This window comes from Netta rufina (genome assembly GCF_964035555.1).
Source record: "Netta rufina genome assembly, chromosome: 7".
NCBI lineage: Eukaryota > Metazoa > Chordata > Aves > Anseriformes > Anatidae > Netta > Netta rufina.
Window position 1 is genome coordinate 21,532,072 of NC_140130.1, and position 18,972 is coordinate 21,551,043.

Genomic DNA, 18,972 nt, shown 5'->3' on the forward strand with positions numbered 1-18,972 from the left:
TAAAATAGATTTTCAAAAAAGTGATCACAGAGTGGTTGAAGCTAGAAAGGACCTCTGGAGGCCAGTCTTGTTCAACCCTCTGCTCAAACAAACAAAAGTGATAAATTTTGTTATGTTTAATTCCAGTTGGTGAGCAGAGTATGGCTTGTATTTTGTACAGGTAATAATGCCATAGACTTCTGGTCACTAAATCTGTATTACCTTGGTCATTTCAGATTAGAAGTACATAGGTTTCTTTAAATCTCCACTTCAAATTGCACGGTCTGCTTAGCCTTTTATGCAGAATTCAGTTAAATGAGCATTCTTTGGTCTACTACAGATGTTTTGAACAAGACCTTTCCAATCTTGTTCTTGTCTGATATATTTGACAGCATTAACATTTGAATGCTTTATAACACAGGTTTGGTTTATTGTACTTGTGTGTGTGGTTTTTTGTTTGTTTGTTTGTTTGTTTGTTTTTCTGTTACTCCTTTTCCCTCACCTCAGTCCTTCTCTTTTCCAAAATGCTCAGTATCAGTTACTCTGTTCTGGAAGTCATTCCACTGTAGTCTTGTGTATAATGTATATAATTCAGAAAACCGTCTTAAGGTAATTCTGGTCAAAAAGCTGTATAGCTGTATGGCAAAATGCTAATGATGCTTGGTGCTTCTTGTTTAGGCTACCTCATATTTTTTTACTGCAGAAGGTTTTGGAAGTTTTCCTGTATTCCCCACTAATCGCTTTCAGAGGAGTGAAAGTTATTTTTATTTTTATTTTTTTTCTTACATAATGAAACTCTGAGGCAAGGTACATATTAGTTTTTTTCAAATGTATAGTAACTTGTTCAGTAACAGTTGGGCATGCACATAATTCATTGTAAATAGTTCAGCTACTCTGTAGTCAAATGTACATAACTAGATGAAAAAGAAAAGGCAGTATATTCTATGCATTTGAAATGAAATCTGATTTGATATATTTTTTTTTTTCAATTGTCTGCTTTTCTAGAAATGGGGCTTAATTTCTGTTGTCTTAAAATTTGATGAAATGTACTGTTTGGGTCCCTTGCAATGAAGTGCACAAAAAATAAGGGAAAGGTATGAGTCATTTCAAGGAAAAGCTGTAAGGAAGGTTCAGAGCTGCCTGGCACAGTGAGGCAGTGGAAGCATCTCTTTTGGGAGACAAGAAGTCAGTTGCCTAGGCTCCACTGATACTTCGTCTAAGAAGTTCTTGTTATTGGTGTACTTGTTATTGGAAGTTCTTGGTGATGACAGCAAAAATGTGTAGTTGAATCAATTTGAGGGATTTCACACAAAGAACTGTCTTTCCTATGTTGGATCCTAGCATGTCTGTCTGCTGCTTCTTCCCAAAACATACTATGTGTACACCTGGAACGTTTTGTAGAAAGTCTTAGAGACTTTCACTTTAAGCCTAAACAAAAAACGTTAGAATAAAAATTGTGTAAATCAGCATTATGCTTTTAAATAATTGAAAGACACTTTAGTGTTTTAAAAACTGAATTATTAGGGAATCCTAAAAAAACAAAAAACTTGTTCATTTGTTTTGTTACATTTAGTTTTTCCCAAATGCACTCTAATGATCACTTGGTATTCTGCCTTCAAAGATATCCTCCAGGGGTCAGCATTTGCCATGTTATTTTTACGTCAGTTCAGAACAGTATTTAAAGATCAGCGACTTTTTATATTGAAGCATGCAATATTTCAAACTAAAAGTATAGTAATGTGCAGCATATAAATGCACCTGGTATAGGAAACAATATTATCTGCGTAATTAGAGTGCTACTCTGTCTTGTTTCTCTTTGAGAGGGGGACTTAAAGTGATCTATGCACTTCTAATCTGAAAGTATGAAGTCAGTACAGATTTAGTGACCAGAAATCTCCGCTTTTTCTTTTGCAAAACCATTTTTTTCACGCTTAGTTTTTGTTTAATTCATCTACATGTGTCTGGGCTTTGTCTTTTAGTATTATCCTATAGAAGAAGTATTGGCTGCTGAGTATTTGCTTGAAGAATTCAGGCCTGATTTAATAGAGATGGTACTGGATAAATTGAGACCAGAAAACATTCGGTAAGTTGAACTACAGTAACTTGTATTTTAACACAAATATTATAAGAGAGCAGATGAACTAGTGGAAACACAAATTCTTAGGTGGTTCTTGGAGCTCCAAAGTAAATGTTACTATAAAAGAGAGAGTAGTTTTGCATTAATAAGATTTATTTCTGCTCCTCATTGAAAAGAAGTATTCTAAGTGTATGCAACTTTTCCTGTTTATACAAAAATACCCTCTCAATCTTTCCTGTGTGGGATGTCTTCCTCAGACTGAAATTGTTTTTAGGAAAATGAGTACTTGAATAGCTCAACTGCAATAGCTCATCATAAATTCTTGGGGCATTTTTAATGGAATGCTCTAGTACTCATAATTTTGAGCTAAGTCTGGAAATTAAGAGGAAAGTTTTTATCTGCTGTCTATATGTTCCCTATGAAAAGCTGCCAGATTTGATGCAGATTAGCAGACCCGCTTAAAAAAAAATCGGCTTCAAGTGGATAGAAATAGCTGCATCTGTAGCTGCTAAAATCATAGTATGGTTTGGGTTGGAAGGGACCTTAAAAATCATCTAGTTCTACCTCCCTGCCATGGGCGGGGGTACCTTCAACTAGATGTAGTTGCTCAAAGCTCCATCCAGCCTGGACTTGAACACTTCCAGGGATCAGGCATCCACAATGTCCCGGTATACTTAGTTTACCAAGTCTTGCTATTTTTTCCCGTACTTTCTGCAGATGTACATTTTATTTTATTTACTTATTTTCACCTTTTTCCCCATACAACTTCTCTTTAAGTTCCTAAAGAGTAGAAATATTCTGGAATTATATAATAAGAGGCCAGTTCTATGCATTACTTTGCCTGACCTACCATGTAGTTGGAAGGTGTGTAATGAATTTATGAGGTGCCATACAATGCAAAGAATTTTTTTTTTTTTTTAATATCTTAAAATAAGCATATAAAATTAATGTGTACTTTATGTGGGTTTCTTTATGCCTCAGCTTGCTTTCTATGAAAATAATGTCTTCTGGGGTATTTTAAAATATAAAATTAGTCACTGTAACACTGAATGCTGTGGAAATGACGTTTTAGTAATTCTGCTCATTTAGAAAAGGAGGTGACTATTGGAAAGAGAACTCAGCTCATGCATTGAGGAAAACAAAAAGACAATATCAAATAACTGCTTCTTGGTTGTCTGTTGTGTAATATTTAAATGTGTGTATATATGTATGTTTATGATTTAATACAAGCTAATTACTAGAAAGGCAGAGAGCAAATTAAGGTTGCATGGTCAACAATTAAACTAGCACTTTACAGCCTGAATTTTCTTTTTTGCAGTTTAGCAGTTCTAATACAGCTTTTGTGTATATCGTAACAAATTGCAGTATTAAATTTAAGTTGTGTAGAGATACTAAAATGTATAGAAACAGAAACAAGATGTTGATTATGATTCTGTATATCAGTCTTAGTGTATTTGAACATCTGTTTGTCAGAGTGCTTTAGAAGCCAGGTATGTTTCCAAGATACTGATTTTTTTTTGCTCTCTTTCTGAACATATTCTGTATATATTTTTGGACAGTGTTGTATACAAAAGGACAGTGAGCAAGTATTCGGATATTTTTAGAGCATTTCAACTTTCTGAATTTAGTGTGAGTAACTTAAAATTTGGGGCATGAATCTTCACTGTATTTTTTTGTATGACAAAATTTCTTCAGTGATTTCATTTAGTTTATGCCGTGTTTTACTTTATTTTCAAAAAATCTGTATGTTTCAAATAGTTATTGGATAAAGGATAAAATTGGATTATGATCTGTATTTGCAAATGTCATGGAGCCCTGCTGTTTCAAGGGGTATATTGGTAATGATAAAATAACTGGAGCTGCCTATGTCAGTGACAGTAGTTGCCATAGTAATTAATGCCCTTTAAAGAAGGGCCTGTATCCTTGTATGTGGGTGTGCATCTACGTGTAATGTGTGTGGGATACTGAACTGAAGCTGGAATGTTTGGAGAGATCATATTAGGAATGAGCAAAACTTTAAAGGAAATTTTCCTGGTTCTCTTTCCTATTTTCATGTTTACTGCCTAAGTTCTTGAAAATTAGATACAAAAGCTTACTTGTAATATAAAGATGTATTTTAGTAATTAACAGGGAGAACACACAAATACCTGTCTTAAAGGTTACCAAGAAATTCCACTCAAGTTTGAACTTCTCACAGGTTTTAGAATTGTTCACAAGTAATTTTTTTTTTTCTTCCACCTTGCATAAATTGTGTCTTGCAGTGATTTAGCTTTTCTTGACTTGAGGTACTGCTTTTTATAATGGACTTATTTGTTATTTGCTTTTCCTAATCTTATTGGAATTCACCTGCACCAAGGGCTTTTCTTGGCACGTTTGTATTGGGGTAGCTGTATTCACAGTTGAGACCACTGTTAAGTGTCTTTAAAAAAAGGAGAAAAAAAAAAAAAGCTTAACTTTTTGACCATGTTATTTTCTTAACAAATTGTGTTTTTAAGAAGTATGGAAAAATATCCATACTCACAGATGGTAGCAAGTATCCATATGCTCTTCTATTTGATTGAGCCATAACAGGAAATTTTTATATTCTCCTCCTGCCCCCGCATGCTATTTGTTGCATTTATTAGCTTAATTTCCCCAAGAGAGAAACCTCCTTAAGATATAAGCATCATTTTTGCTTGTTCCAACTGCATTGGGTTTTGCCAGCCATCTGTGAAGATAAGGTATTTGTCGCAATTTTAGCTGAAAAATATATTTCTTGTGTTATTTCCAATACATCTTTTTCCTCATCATCTGCAGTATAAATGCTCTTATTAAAATTTAAGAAGTTAGTGACTCATTAGATTAAGCAACTAAAGAATGTTTTTTACTGGATCTTAAATGGATCCTTTTCCTTTCTTTTCTATATCTGAAGTGAAGCATTAGTAGAATCCTAGATGGAAAATTTCTAAGGGCCTGAATTTAACAGATAGTGAACAGTTATTTAGTGTAGTTGTTGATGCTCATCCCTGATGATAAACATGTTACAAATACAGTATGCTTACTTTTTTTTCTTGCATTGTATTTGATGAAACATTTTGAAAATCACAATTTGTTCACGTATTTCCCATCACAAGCCATTGCTTTTTGTAGGAACGTTGAACATAACTGAGTAACTGAGAACTACAACCACTTGTATGTACAAGAATGTACATATAGAAGTAAATTGCATTTATATTTTCCTTATTTTTTTTTTCATGAATGGCTCAGAATTCTGTTTGTGCTTGTTTAGTTTAAGTATGTTATAGGAAGGCCATAATGCCTATTTGGCATTTCCAGTGCATTTCAATGCTGTCTTAAACCATGTGGATGTTCATAGTTCCAAAGAGTACAGCGCAGGAGTGAAAAAGAATAATCAGGAGCTTTAAAGATGCATCATGATGTATTTAAATAACTGCACAGCACTGTGTTTCAACGTGTGGTACTGCTTTTTCCCTTTCCCTATTTTGTCCTGCTGTTCATTGCTGTAGGTGCTTGGTTTTGGTTGAGGTGCAGGCAGATGAAATACCTTTTAATTTGTGTCATATGGTTGTAAGCATTTATTTTGAGAGAGCTCAGCATGTAACTAATTACTCCAGTGGTAACTTGGGGTATAGGGAAGGCAGGAGGATACCATGAAACAGAAGTTCTTACAAAGCTAATTTCCACAATTCAATTTTCTGTACGTTGAGCGAATAGAATAATTCTTACCTCTTTAATTCTTCTTTTTAATTCTATGTGTTTAATTCTTCTGTTCCTACAGGAAATATATGGGTGCCCATATTGTCACTACATTCCCTTCTCCAGGGTACTGATGCTCAAGCAGCAGAATAAGACATTTGTGTGTTACGGCACACCTTTGTCTTGCTGCTCAGTCCACATGATTATTGGAATTCTATCAGGATAATCTCTTAGTTTAAGAGTTTATCTCTTTTGTTGTTTGTGTTTTAGGATGGGAAGAAAGACCTGGTAGGTTGCTCTGAAATTCTAATAGACTTTGTTTTTCTACAGTCTCTTAGCAACTTCATCTGTACACGGTAGAGTTTTTGCTCACCAGCTGTCTGAGTTAAAATGCAAAACACAGAATATTCCTATGGCTCATTTTTATGAAAACAACAGTCTCTGTAATAGATTTCACCCTGTTGACTGAGCTAGTGTCTGCTGTTTTGCAAGAACAAATATTCTCTAGGACTGAAGTGCTTAGCTCTTTGCTGGATATTTACTTAGTGTTATATTGTTTCTTTTGTGTAAAAACAAACAAATGACAAAACAATACAATAGATGCAACATTGGAACAGACATGAAACCATTTTATACAAAGTCATTATAAAAAGGTTAACCATTTCTGCTGCCATTTACAATGACAGATGAAATACATCTCTCAGAGATGAACATTCTCATTCTGGTTTAGACGTTTTGTAACTTTTGCAGAGAGGCATGGGCTATTGTGTATTTGTATGTGTGTACATGCTCATGCTAATCATGTGGTTACTCAGAGGAAATCATCTGCATTCCTGAAACATGAGGTTTGATTACCCTGTTTAGTGTGTCTGATTTAAAATATTGTCTCAAAATTAGACTCTGGTACAAGTCCTGCTTCCATTTTGAATTTATTGCTAGAGAATGTCTTTGCAATTCCATGTGGCTCTTAGATGTATTTCTCATTTAAATGCATCTACTGCTAGCTGTATGTCTAGTGATCTTTTACCCCACTGTTGTCCTGCTGTTTGAAATGCAAGGCCCAGGTTAAATTACAGTCATTTGAAAATTCTGGTAGTAGGGGAATCTTGAACTTAATACAGCAGAATCCTGTTTTCTTCAATGTTATTGGATCGTTAAGTCATTTACATGTATACATTAGATGAAAAAGGAGGTATGAGGACCTAGATGTTCACAATATTAGTATTCTGTGTATTTAAGCTTTTCAATGTATTGTAGAAATCACCCTAAGGGTATTCTCCAGCAGTGTATTTCTAAACTAAAATACTATATTTTGAGGCACATCCATATGCCTGTTTTGATTCCTGCCCCTATTTGTTGTACACATGAAAAATATACAACAGAATGTTCTTAGCCTGAAGATATTGTGCTATAAAAGAGCACTTGCATTGTATATACTTTGATGCTTTAATGTGCATTTTAGCCATCTGCACAAGATTTGACAAAGTTTGTTTCTGTTCTATCCAGCATCTAGCGATCATTAAATGTACGTAGGAGATAATTCTGCTACCTTTTTTAAACAGTTTTAGAATTCTTATAAATTCTTTGTTTTCATTTTTTACTTCTTTACATTTATTTTTAAAGCTAGCTCCTTATTTCTATTGAATACTATTTCATGTTGTTGGCTGTTAAAAAATTCAAGGGATTTGCTTGATACCTGTTATGAAGACTACTGAATAAATATAAGTTTGTAATTTTCTTTATTCTGGATTTCTCCTCTTGGGTGGATTCTCTGGGTGTCTAATAGAGTGCAATTCTCTAGTATTGACTATAGAATATATTAATCCTCCTGCTTTTTTATCCTCGAAAATGAATAAATAAACAAAAAGGTGTAAATCTGAAATGAGAATGATACAAGATGAAGAAACATGAGTCAGGTTATGAATGGGAAAAGTGCAATTGCAATAATGTAATCTAAAACCCTAGGTCTGGAATAAAATTTCTATAGTCAGTATTTCCATTTCTCTGAATTTTGATATAGGTGGTATGAAAAATTGAATTAGTTGATTCGTTCTTTCTGAAGATCTCAAGTACTGCTGCTTGTGTCTTCTGGAACAAGGACAAAGCTTATAAAATATACATGTATATTGAATACAACAGTTGTGTATAGCTCTAGGTTGTAACACTTCAGAAAAAATGGTAAAATTAAATTATGCTGATAGCAAGTATATGGATACTTAACTAACCACTAAGATTAACCATGAAATCAGGCTATTTAAATGTACTCTGTAATTATCCAAGGGAAATAAATGCATTATCATGATGGAACAGAAATAGCACTCTAAATAATTGCTCACTGTTTTCTTAAACATATTCATGCAAAACTGCTATGTCTCTTTGTTTTCAGAGTTGCAATAGTGTCCAAGTCTTTTGAAGGAAAAACTGACCGAACAGAAGACTGGTATGGAACACAGTACAAGCAAGAAGCAATTTCTGATGAAGTTATTAAGGCATGTTAAAACATTTAATATATTCCAATACCTACAAGTGAAAAGCAGTGGTAAATTTCTAGTCTAATTTTACATTTAGAGGAAGGGAAAACATAAATTTGCTGTACATAGTACAAAAGTATGCATTGAGTCCATTTAATATTATGAGAACCAAGGATCTTTGAATTTCAAATTTATTACATAGAACATATATTACATAGAACATACATGTTTTAATGGCTTTAAGCTATATAAAGTTTTAATACAGAGAATGTTATTCTCTATATTAAAAACTGTATGCAGCTTTTCTATAAAAGTTCCATAATATGCAGTAGCTACTTTTAAATTTTAAAAAGTTGATATATTTTTGAGTTTCTGTTAAGAATAGGATGGTTCGTTAACATTTAAGAAAGGAATGTTTTTACAACTGCTATATATATCTGTGTTTCTGAAATGGATTTTTGCAACTTATAAAATGAGAACATTAAATAAGTTTCTAAAAATCAAAACAACACCAGTGAAGGTGGGTAAGTCCTTACTGAGTCTCATTATTCACTACTTCTGCTTTTAGGAAGAGATGGCTAAATACACCCTAAAGCTATATTGGACCTGCCCAACGTGCTTTGGACAGGCATCGCATAGGATCACCTCACTTCCTTTAGCTTTTCCATACCTATGTTCTTTGTTGATGTATTTAGTGTAATGCCTTCACTTAGAGTTCTCATTAGCAGAAAAAATGAGGCACAGAACCACTTCCACTCTACTGTCAGCTTTCAAAATTTTGTTTTTTTTTTTCCTCATTCTCCTGAGCACTTCATCCTCCTAATAGCCTACTTCAATTTGGTCTCAGATATTTCTCTCTTTTCCTGTTACTTTGCTAGCAATTACACATAAGATAGTGGAACATATTATTGAATCTTCTATTACAGTAGAAAGACAATGAGTATATATAGTAATATATATAAGTAGAAATTTTATTTTGCATCGTTTTTCCTATTTATCTAGAAATGGCAAAATGCTGACCTGAATGGGAAATTCAAGCTTCCAATGAAGAATGAGTTCATTCCTACTGACTTTGAGATTTTGCCATTGGAAAAAGATGCGACACAGTACCCTGCCCTTGTCAAGGTAAGGTATCTATCTGTTCTGTTTGCTGATTAACTTTCTGGGAAGTTAGCAGTGTGTTTTTAAAATACAGAACTTAGAATATTCCAGAACGTAATAAACAACAAAAATAGGCCTTACAGGTATTGCTAGATAATGGAAAGTCCATCCATGCAAACCTTTGGATTGTTACTACTTGGGTTCCTATGAAAACGAATCCACAAACAACTTGGACTCTTTTGACATTTTGAAAGTGTGTTAACAGCTTCTATAAATAGTATTAAACCTGGTTTATCCAGCAGAAGGGTGACTGCCTGTCTTGTAGTTTTTGAACACTATTCAGTAAATCAAGTGTGTAGACAAGGCCTTTTTTTTTAAACTATGAGTAAAGAAAGCTTGCAATTGCATGGAGAGAAAGAAAGGTGTAAACACATAAACATCACTTTCCGGTCTTCTGGAGGCATCATTTAATGATCTCAGTATTTTTAGCAAATCTTATTATCTGTGTACTTAAAAATTACTTCACACTACTTACACATAGTTGTCTTTTCTAATAATGTTCATCTCTATTCCAGGAGATGAACATTATATTCTCTATTAGCTGGAGTATAAATAGGATAAGTCTTCTGCAATTAGACATTGTGCTTCAGATTGAATACTAAATTAATTCAGGAACACTTTTTTGCACACTAGATTAATATGTCTAGTTTAGTGCAAAGACATCCTTCAGGAAAAGTATTTATTGTGCACAAGGCACTTTAGGCATATACTTGAAGCAGTTTTATTAACTGCTTCAAGAGTTAATAAGAGGAGGACTTTTAGCATGTGTTTAGGTTCATCCTTCACTGAAACACTAAACCTCAGCAGGGACAACTACTACAGCTCTAGTAAGTAACGCTAATTGGTTTGCTACAGAAACTTGATGGTCCTTCAGTGTCTCTGTAGCAACTAATCTACACAAAAGCCTTGCTTTATGGCATCATTACTTTAGAAATGTATCTGCTGTTAGTTTTTCCTTTGCCTTTAAAATATTTTCTGAGGGGAAATGTTTTTAATCTTCTGTACTTGATGAATTATAGCTATTACATATTTTGCCCACATCTTTCATATGTTCTCCCCAGCTGTATGTCTGTGCTGTTTTGCTGTTGTGGGCCCTGGCATTTGACTGACCCCGTAGCAAACCATTACAAGAACCAGTTCAGCAGAGATAAGATGTACAAAAAAAGCACTTTTTTTTTTGGTCATTTTATATACATAAGTGAGCTTATTGTGTGGACTGGACCAGTGTTGTGGAGAAAGGGAACTTAAATATGAGCAAGGATGGCCTTGTTTCACTGGCAGCATGTCACTAGGTCAGTTCTGTTCTAATGGTACATTGTGTTCTTGGAAAAAAGCATCACAAAGGAGAGCAGTTAGGGTATAGGTTTAGGCCTGAGAGCATAATTGTTATCGTATAGTCCTAGGGCTGGAGATTTCCAGCTACTGGGTCAGGTTTCAAGCACTATGAACTGGCTGTGTGCATTATCATTGTGTTTCTGATGCAATATGTATTCTAAACTGTGTAGTAGCAATTTAATAGAAAAAAAATGTCAAAATAAAGGCTCAGATCCTTTTCTATGCTGGGAGGTTACTCTGAACTTTTGGTGATGGATCTTTTAATTAATTTCCAACTAGTTTAACTGCTCTTTCTAAACATGAATTTTTTAGTATTAATGCTTTAAAGCAACGTGCTATGAATTTCTTTTAACAAAAGCCTTAAATACACAATTATTTTCTTAGTCTAAAACGTGTCTATATGCTGCTGTAATCTCAGTGCTGTCCCTATAGCAACACATCTTTTGATGTCCACAATAGCAGGGAATTCTGTGAAGCTAACTTTATTAGTTGTCTTTGACCATTCCTGCTGTAGAGTTGTTCCCATTATGATCATAAGCTCATTCACAAGTTTGCAGCTATTTAACTTTATGTTAAGATGTTGTATGGTGAGAAGAGAGTCTCAGTAAGAATAGATTATATATAAATTTATATAGAGAGAATGTGAATTTAAGGGGACAACACTTAAACTAAGATTTGAAGTGATTAATATATTTTTTAATAGTTTAATATATCACAGTTAAAAGTTAAGTGACTTAATCTCTTTTCTTGACACAGGACACTGCTATGAGCAAACTGTGGTTCAAGCAAGATGACAAATTTTTTTTGCCAAAAGCTTGTCTCAACTTTGAGTTTTTCAGGTATGGTATGTTAAATATAAAACAGAGATTGCTCTCTGAAAGTTTCTTGTTTGTTGGGAATCTGTGTTTCTGTGACAAAACCTTGCACGTATTGCAGCTTTAAAACAGTTGTCCTTGGTAGAATATGCACTAAGAATGAAATAGCAGGAAGGCTCATATAAATTATGAAGTAGATGAGTAGCAAGCAGTTGGAGGTACTCCATCTATGTATTAACAGGAAAGGTTTATCTAAAAAGGTTTTAAAAATTAATTTACTTTTATTTTCTATATCTAGTACATCTGTTAGTAATATCTACTGCAAATTGCAGTACAACTTTTTTAAAATAGGAGTGTATTTTTTCATTAATAACTAAATGACAACTGTTTTGAAATTATCTTTCTTTACCAGATACTATTCTGATATTCTTTTCCATTCAAATTCTGCTTAATTTGCATAATGCTTGCCAGTATACAGTTCTGTTTAAAATGGTAAGACTTCATTTGACACCAGTAACTATTTTTTTTGGATGAGCACCTTCTGCATTATCTATCAATGAAAGTGTGATTCTTACCTCAGGTTGCATGACAGAGTGCTGTAACATTAATTCTGATTTTGCATTATTTTAATCATAGGATGATTTATTTATTTACTTTTTAAAAATTAGCATGAAAATGATGTGTCTTCTTAATGTTCCAGATGCTTTATTTGGAGTAATAATATTTAACTTCAGAATTTAAAAAAAAAAAGTACTGCTGTCTTCAGTTATTTCTGTGCTGGATTTCAGAAGGTGGAAATAGAATCATAGAATAGAATCATAGAATATCCTGAGTTGGAAGGGACCCTTAAGGATCATCAAGTCCAACTCTTGACACCGCACAGGTCTACCCAAAAGTTCAGACCATGGATAATAATTTCAGGATCTCTCCTCCTTTGGCCTAATAAAATGTTTAAGTGATACTGCTAGAAATTGCTATTAGATGGGCTTGAATAGTTGCTCACAGATGGGCTGTTGAGTCCTTGTTCTGAATAAGCACTGAACTTTTTTTCTGGGTGACCTTGGCAGAGCTTTAGATGGAGGGTTTTTTCCGAGTGTGTCAGAACTACTGTTGGCCACTGGTTGGGGAAAATAGGTTGTGTAGGCATTTCCTCTTTCATTTCGCAACTACAGGGCAAATGTTATAACTGTTTTAACTTTGTCAGTAAAGGGAAGGTCAAAATGGTTCCTTCTTGTCTATTACTCAGAAAACAACAAATGCAAAACTTTGAAGCCTTGGTTCTCACCCAATGGATTACCACTGGACCCTGTGCGGCCAGAATACCAAATGGGATTTTATTCCTGGGGACTGACTTTGTTAACAGTTGTTTGCTTGTTTGTTTTTTAATTCCAAATGAGGTGTGAGGAATCTGTAATACAGTTTATGAAAGATTAAAAAATAGTAACGAATAGTTATGTGGAGCACACAAGGGTATAGGTATGTGCACATACACCTGATATGGTGACAGTTTTTCCCAGTTAGATTTGTTCTTTGGTCTCAATGAACCATTTAAAAAAGCTAGGAGTACCTCAGCTTTGCTGGCTAATTTTATTTATTAAATTTGATGTTTTGCCTCATTCCTCCTAGGAATGGTCACGGGTGGAAAGATTGCTTGGTTTGTAGGGTTGAGGGTGCAAGTTGTTCCGTTTGGTTTTGTTTTTTAATAATTAAAAAAAAAAGATATGAATGGATGTGAAGATATTTTGACAATATTGGTTACATTACTTCCAAGAGAAGGGATAAGCACATTTGTCTGGTTTTGATACTTTAAAAGGATTCTTAGTGAATTTTGCTGAAACTGGTCTTGCAGGTGGTCATTAACATGTATAGTATTTTAATAGTGAGACAGGATTAAAACATCCATGGCTCTTATGGCCAAGTGAATTGGTGAATAATGCCATCTTAATAACTTGGTTTTCATAAAATGTTTTCGACTTATTCTAGATCAGAATGACAGTTATGCTGTAGCAGGTCACAAGAATCAGTTCACACAGCAGACTGCTTCAATAGGATAGGAAAAAAACGAGGCAGATTTTTACTACCTGCAGCCATAATCATCATGGATCATTGGAAGAATTCCTGACCCAGATGTTCTAGCAGCAACTACTTTGTAGATGAATTAATATAAAGTTGCTGAGGGTGGTTTCTCCCTCAAACATATAAATCCAATAGGAACAGTTTGACTATATGAATCTTTTGAAGTCACCGTTTTCAAAAACTGAAAATCCTAAGATTCACTTACCGTAAGGTAAGTGGCATGATCCAAGGCTGGTATAAAGACACACCACAGTAAAAATCTCTGACACAGAACTTCAGCCTCCTTTGAAGCTGGATGGTTAAGAGCTTCTGCTTTTGTATGAATAATGACTTGAGAGCTTAAGAAGTATCCTTTTCTAAAAGGATGCAAAATGCCAATGTAATGTGCTATTGCTTTGAAAACTCTATGAAAGTAATTATAAACTCAGCATATTGTTCCTCAAGTTTCAGAGATTGATGTTAAAATACAGTGCTAATTATATTTAACCTATATAAGGATATGTGCTACCTCCCAGTTTAAGAACTATTTCAAGCCATTTGAGAGCCTTTGATTAAAAACACTAGCTCTTAAGGTAACCTACTATGAACACTTCAGTGTTGACTCCAGCTATGTCACTTGCAGATCATGTTTGAAATGAGGAAAAGACCAGACTAAGATTGTTTCAATACATGAAATTGAGTTGAATTGAAATTGAATTGAAGCAATGGAGTTCTTTTGCTTCCTCAAGTCCAGTAAAAAGAATAAAAAGGTAGACTAGAAATAAGCATTTACTTACCAAGTTGTCAGTAAGAGAAGACAACTCCCAGAACATTGTTATTGTAATAATTTTTTGTTATTTTTCACTCAATGACTAATGATTTAATAGTCTTCATTAGTTTTGAAATTCCCTGTTGGCCTTTGACAGCTAATGGGAAAGAATATGAGTTTGGAGGAAGATACAAGATAACAAAGGATTGACCTACACCTTTCTTTTAACTCAGTTTTAATTTAAAAAGTTCAATATTAATAGGACTTGCATCACGGGGCTTAGAAAAAATGCTCATTGTGGAAAATTCGTATTGTAGAGGGAAATGCAAATAGCTGAGTCCTGTTTTTCTACTGACCTGTTTGCTTAAGTTATACAAGCCCAAGCCCTGAATAGTTAGCAGAGTGGTAGTAAAACAGCATGTCCTAAGCTGTAATTTCAGTCTAGAAGGCACAGATATATTCCCTAATAGAATTTATTATATTTTTTTGTAATCTCTTCCTATGCTTTTTTCCTTAGTCCCTTAATTTAAAGTGAAGAAGTCAAAGCCTCACTTAAAATTATTAGGAACCTTCTTAAAAATACCTTTTCAATGTATACAAAAGTTGTTGGCATGTGTGTGTTGTTGATGTGATCTGTCTTCATTGTACTCCATTAATACTGGTGTACATCATCAAATACTGCACTATATGAGCCTAAACATATCTAATAACATGTCTCCGAATTTGATGATCGGTGGCTGCTTAGGGAAAATAAATGAAAGTGGCATGTTTTTTTAATTGCAAGCCGAGTCCTGACAGCAATTTGTCTTAGATACTGTACATTATTTCTGCAAAATTGATAATAAATTTATATGTATTTCAGAAGCTTTAGAAATATTTTTTCAACAAATAACTTGTCTTGAATTTGCAAATTGTTAAATTACAGAACTATTTATCAAATAGCAGTACTGTTGAAACATGGCTTGAGTCTTTGAGTTGTATTTCTTTTTGAGAAATTTGTGACAGTAGCATATGTGATCAGATGCTAATAATACAAAATTAGAGCTTTTATGGTAGTTTCCATTAAAAAGATATCGTAAAGAATTACTGTGCTATGAAAGTGAGTATGCAAAAACTCTTTCCAGAGCTGACTTTGGGATGTACTGCGTGTTTTTCATACCACAAGTTGCTAATGTCTTGATTTTTATAACTACTTGATTTTCTCATAGAAGTATTAATCAAATTGTTCAATACACGGGCTGTCATTTTAGTCTGTTAAATAATGCTGTTTATCCAGGATGTATTTATTTTATCCTTGGTGAGTTCTGACCTGTGCAGCAAAGTAAATGTAACGTGTCTTGATTTATCAGCACAAGTAAAGGATTATCTCGGAATCTTCAGTGTATTTAGCATCACTCAAACCATAAGCAAGTTAAATAAATCTTTTCATGTACATTCGTATTTAGCTTCAAGACCTTCATAACGGGATCCGTCAGCATATTTGCAGTAAATATTGCTTCCTTCAGATCACAATTTAAAGGCCAAAAAAACCTGAGAAATAATTTTAAACTGCATATTTTACTTTCAACACTTTCTTCCAGCCCATTTGCTTACGTGGATCCCTTGCATTGTAACATGGCCTATTTGTACCTTGAACTACTCAAAGACTCCCTCAACGAGTATGCATATGCAGCAGAACTAGCTGGCTTGAACTATGATCTCCAAAATACCATCTATGGGATGTATGTAAGTACCCAAATCAAGGAAGAGCTTAGAGCCTTAAAACTACTTCCAGTCATCAACATTTTTATATTGATTTGATGGAAGGACTTTTATTTAAAAAAAACAGCTTTTTCCATTGTGGGTCTAAGGCTGTTACTCCTTTTGATCTTGATTATTAACCATCCTTTCTTTGATTTGAATTTTAAGTTGAATTTTGTTCAAAGTCTTCAACAAATCTTTCCATTCATACTAAGCAAATTTTCTTCTTTCTTTTTATGTCATACATGAAATGAATTAGTTGTAAGATTTCTTCCTTCATTTAAAAGAAAGAAAAAAGCAACCTAATTCAAGCTTACAGTTCTATTTCAGTTTGTCGGATACCTACTAAAAACTTTCCGACTGATGGGGTAGAAGACCCTTTTTTATGCTATTAAACAGCACCCTTCAGCTTTCCTATTCAAGGACTACTCATCATGAGGCTGCATATACATACTCTTCAGTCATGTTTCTTCATCCATTACTTTGTCACTGCTTGAGGTATCAAAGCATTTCTTTTGTTTTTCTTTTCGTTAGTCGCTACATTTATGCTGATCCTCTCCATTGCAACATGACATACCTGTTTATCAGGTTATTGAAGGATGATTTAAAAGAGTATACATATGCAGCACGCCTCTCAGGTTTGGTCTATGGCATTGCATCAGGAATGAATGCAATACTTGTAAGTAAGAAAAAAACACAGGAGGAAATTAAACAGCTTGGGAACTGTTGAGCTTGGAGAAAACATTTGACTTCTGCATTTCTAAATGAGATGGTTAACGTTTTTTCCCTTGCATATATGTCATGAATTAAAGACAAAGCAAAGCAGTGCATTTTAATTAGAACTAAATGACCTCTTTGAGATTGCAGTGTCTTGTGAACACGTGTGCAGTGCAGCTGTTGCATTCTAGTTCACATTTTCACTTGCTTGCATGGTAATCTTGAAAGTATTATTACTAGTTTCTATATGAAAAGATTGAACTTTCTGTTGAATGAGCTCTAGCTTTACATATTCTGTCATAATCCTCTAATTCTACTGTAGTAAGCTATGGAAATGGATTGTGCATGTGCTCATTATAAGGCATCGCTGGATATTTGTCTTTTCCTTAGTATGTGTTTTTATTGGGTGTTTTATCATGCATTGTAAAGTGACAATATTTCACTGAGAAATACTGATGATACGATGAATGGTTATTTTTTATTTACCTTCATGTATGAGGTTTTAATAATCTCTTGATGGTCCACAAAAGCTTTTAACAGGACTTCATTATATAACAACTTATTTGGAAATTTCCTGTGTTATTTTCAAGTCATCTTACTAAGAGAACATACTATATATTGTCCTTGTATTTTATGTATGAAAAAGTGCTGTCTCTTTATCCTTGGATTTTCTTTTTTTATCCAATACAAATCAAGTATCTCATTTTCTGTAGCATTCACTTAACTGACTGAGGACTTGGTTATCTGTTCTCAGTCTCAAAGCTTGCTGAAGTTTCCATGGTTAGTGGTGTGAGGTGGGGGTAATTTTTCCTCATTTCTAGTCACAGTTCAAAATTTTAGAGTTATTTTAAATATTAGCTGTTTCTTCTAGGAAGTTCATATTCCTCTATTGTAAAGATTATATTTTCACGTAAAATCAGGTTACTCTGTTTTGATATCTGGGCAATTCTAATACTCTTTACTACATTGTAGGTTTTTTTTGTGTTTAATAACTGTATAGTGTTGATACTTTAAGCAAGGATAGTAACTAGCTTTACTAAGAATACTCACCTACATGTTTATAAAACTGGGTTCTTCTGCTAATCTGTTCTGCTAATCTAGGGTGTCAACCTTTGCCATAAATCCATTTAATATATCTCCTTCTTTAAATTCATTGTTTAGATATGTTTCAGTAACTGTAGAAGAAAAAACTTCTTCCTAGTGTAAAGCAGAAATTGATCTACATATTGTTTTGTGCCCTAAAATTGAGTTTTATCCTGATAAAGAAACTGCACTAATCCTATTGTTTCACCTACATACCAAGTTTTGAAGATTTTTTTCCCTCTGAAAGGCCTTTGGATGCCATTTTTCATTGGGCAAAACTTTCTATGCGTATGATGCAATCATATAGCATATGTATTGTTGTTTTATGGTTTGTTTTGTGCTTTAATGATCTAGCTTATCTAGCTTGATGTATGCGTTCCATAAAATCTGTGTGATCAGATTGGTGTCTCTAAGATTGTAGATTAACTAGCTGGGTGTTTCAGTGCAGCACCATCCTTTATTATAAATTGTATAGTAGTTGGCAGTACCCCTTTTCTCATACCATTGCTTACTTACACTTGCATAAAATATATTTTTATTCAACAAGATAAGTATGAAACAGTTAAAAGTAAATTGGAGGTAATATTTAAGAGGACTGTGACTTTAGTTCCATTATTAAAATGTGAAACCTAGAGTAAAACCATTTCAGTACTCCAAACATATTGTTTACTGAATGAACTCAATACTTAAAAATGTTAAGAATCTGTGCTCTGAGTACAACTACTAGTATGAATTTACATTAATTCTCTGAGTTCATTACTCTTGGGTAAATATGCAATATTTTATTCATCAATTGGTAGAGGGATTTTAATTTAGTATAAATTAATGTTGAGTAACACTGAAATTAGATTGAAAAGTTTACTGTTCATTGAATTATGTGAGATTTGGTAATTGTTTTGTTCTTACTTCATCTTCTGTACTTAAAGCAAATTATGCACTTTTTCCGTAGCTTTCTGTAAAAGGTTATAATGACAAGCAACATATCTTGCTCAAGAAGATCATAGAGAAAATGGCTACTTTTGAGATCGATGAAAAAAGATTTGAAATTATCAAGGAAGCGGTAAGCTATGTGAA

The 18,972-nt window shown here is 33.7% G+C and overlaps 1 protein-coding gene across 3 annotated transcripts in view; it reads left to right on the forward strand.

Moving 5' to 3' along the window:
* Window positions 1-18,972, forward strand: part of IDE (insulin degrading enzyme) — a 65,195-nt gene that overhangs the window by 25,722 nt on the left and 20,501 nt on the right. For 2 of the 3 annotated variants that reach the window (XM_084290417.1, XM_084290415.1), the window contains exons 11-16: window positions 1,959-2,062; window positions 8,139-8,241; window positions 9,226-9,348; window positions 11,476-11,558; window positions 15,939-16,083; window positions 18,848-18,958. In XM_084290417.1, the coding sequence (XP_084146543.1) occupies window positions 1,959-2,062; window positions 8,139-8,241; window positions 9,226-9,348; window positions 11,476-11,558; window positions 15,939-16,083; window positions 18,848-18,958 (669 nt within the window). Of the gene's footprint in view, window positions 1-1,958; window positions 2,063-8,138; window positions 8,242-9,225; window positions 9,349-11,475; window positions 11,559-15,938; window positions 16,084-16,632; window positions 16,778-18,847; window positions 18,959-18,972 lie in introns of all 3 variants that reach the window. The other variant, XM_084290416.1, reaches the window with a different exon arrangement.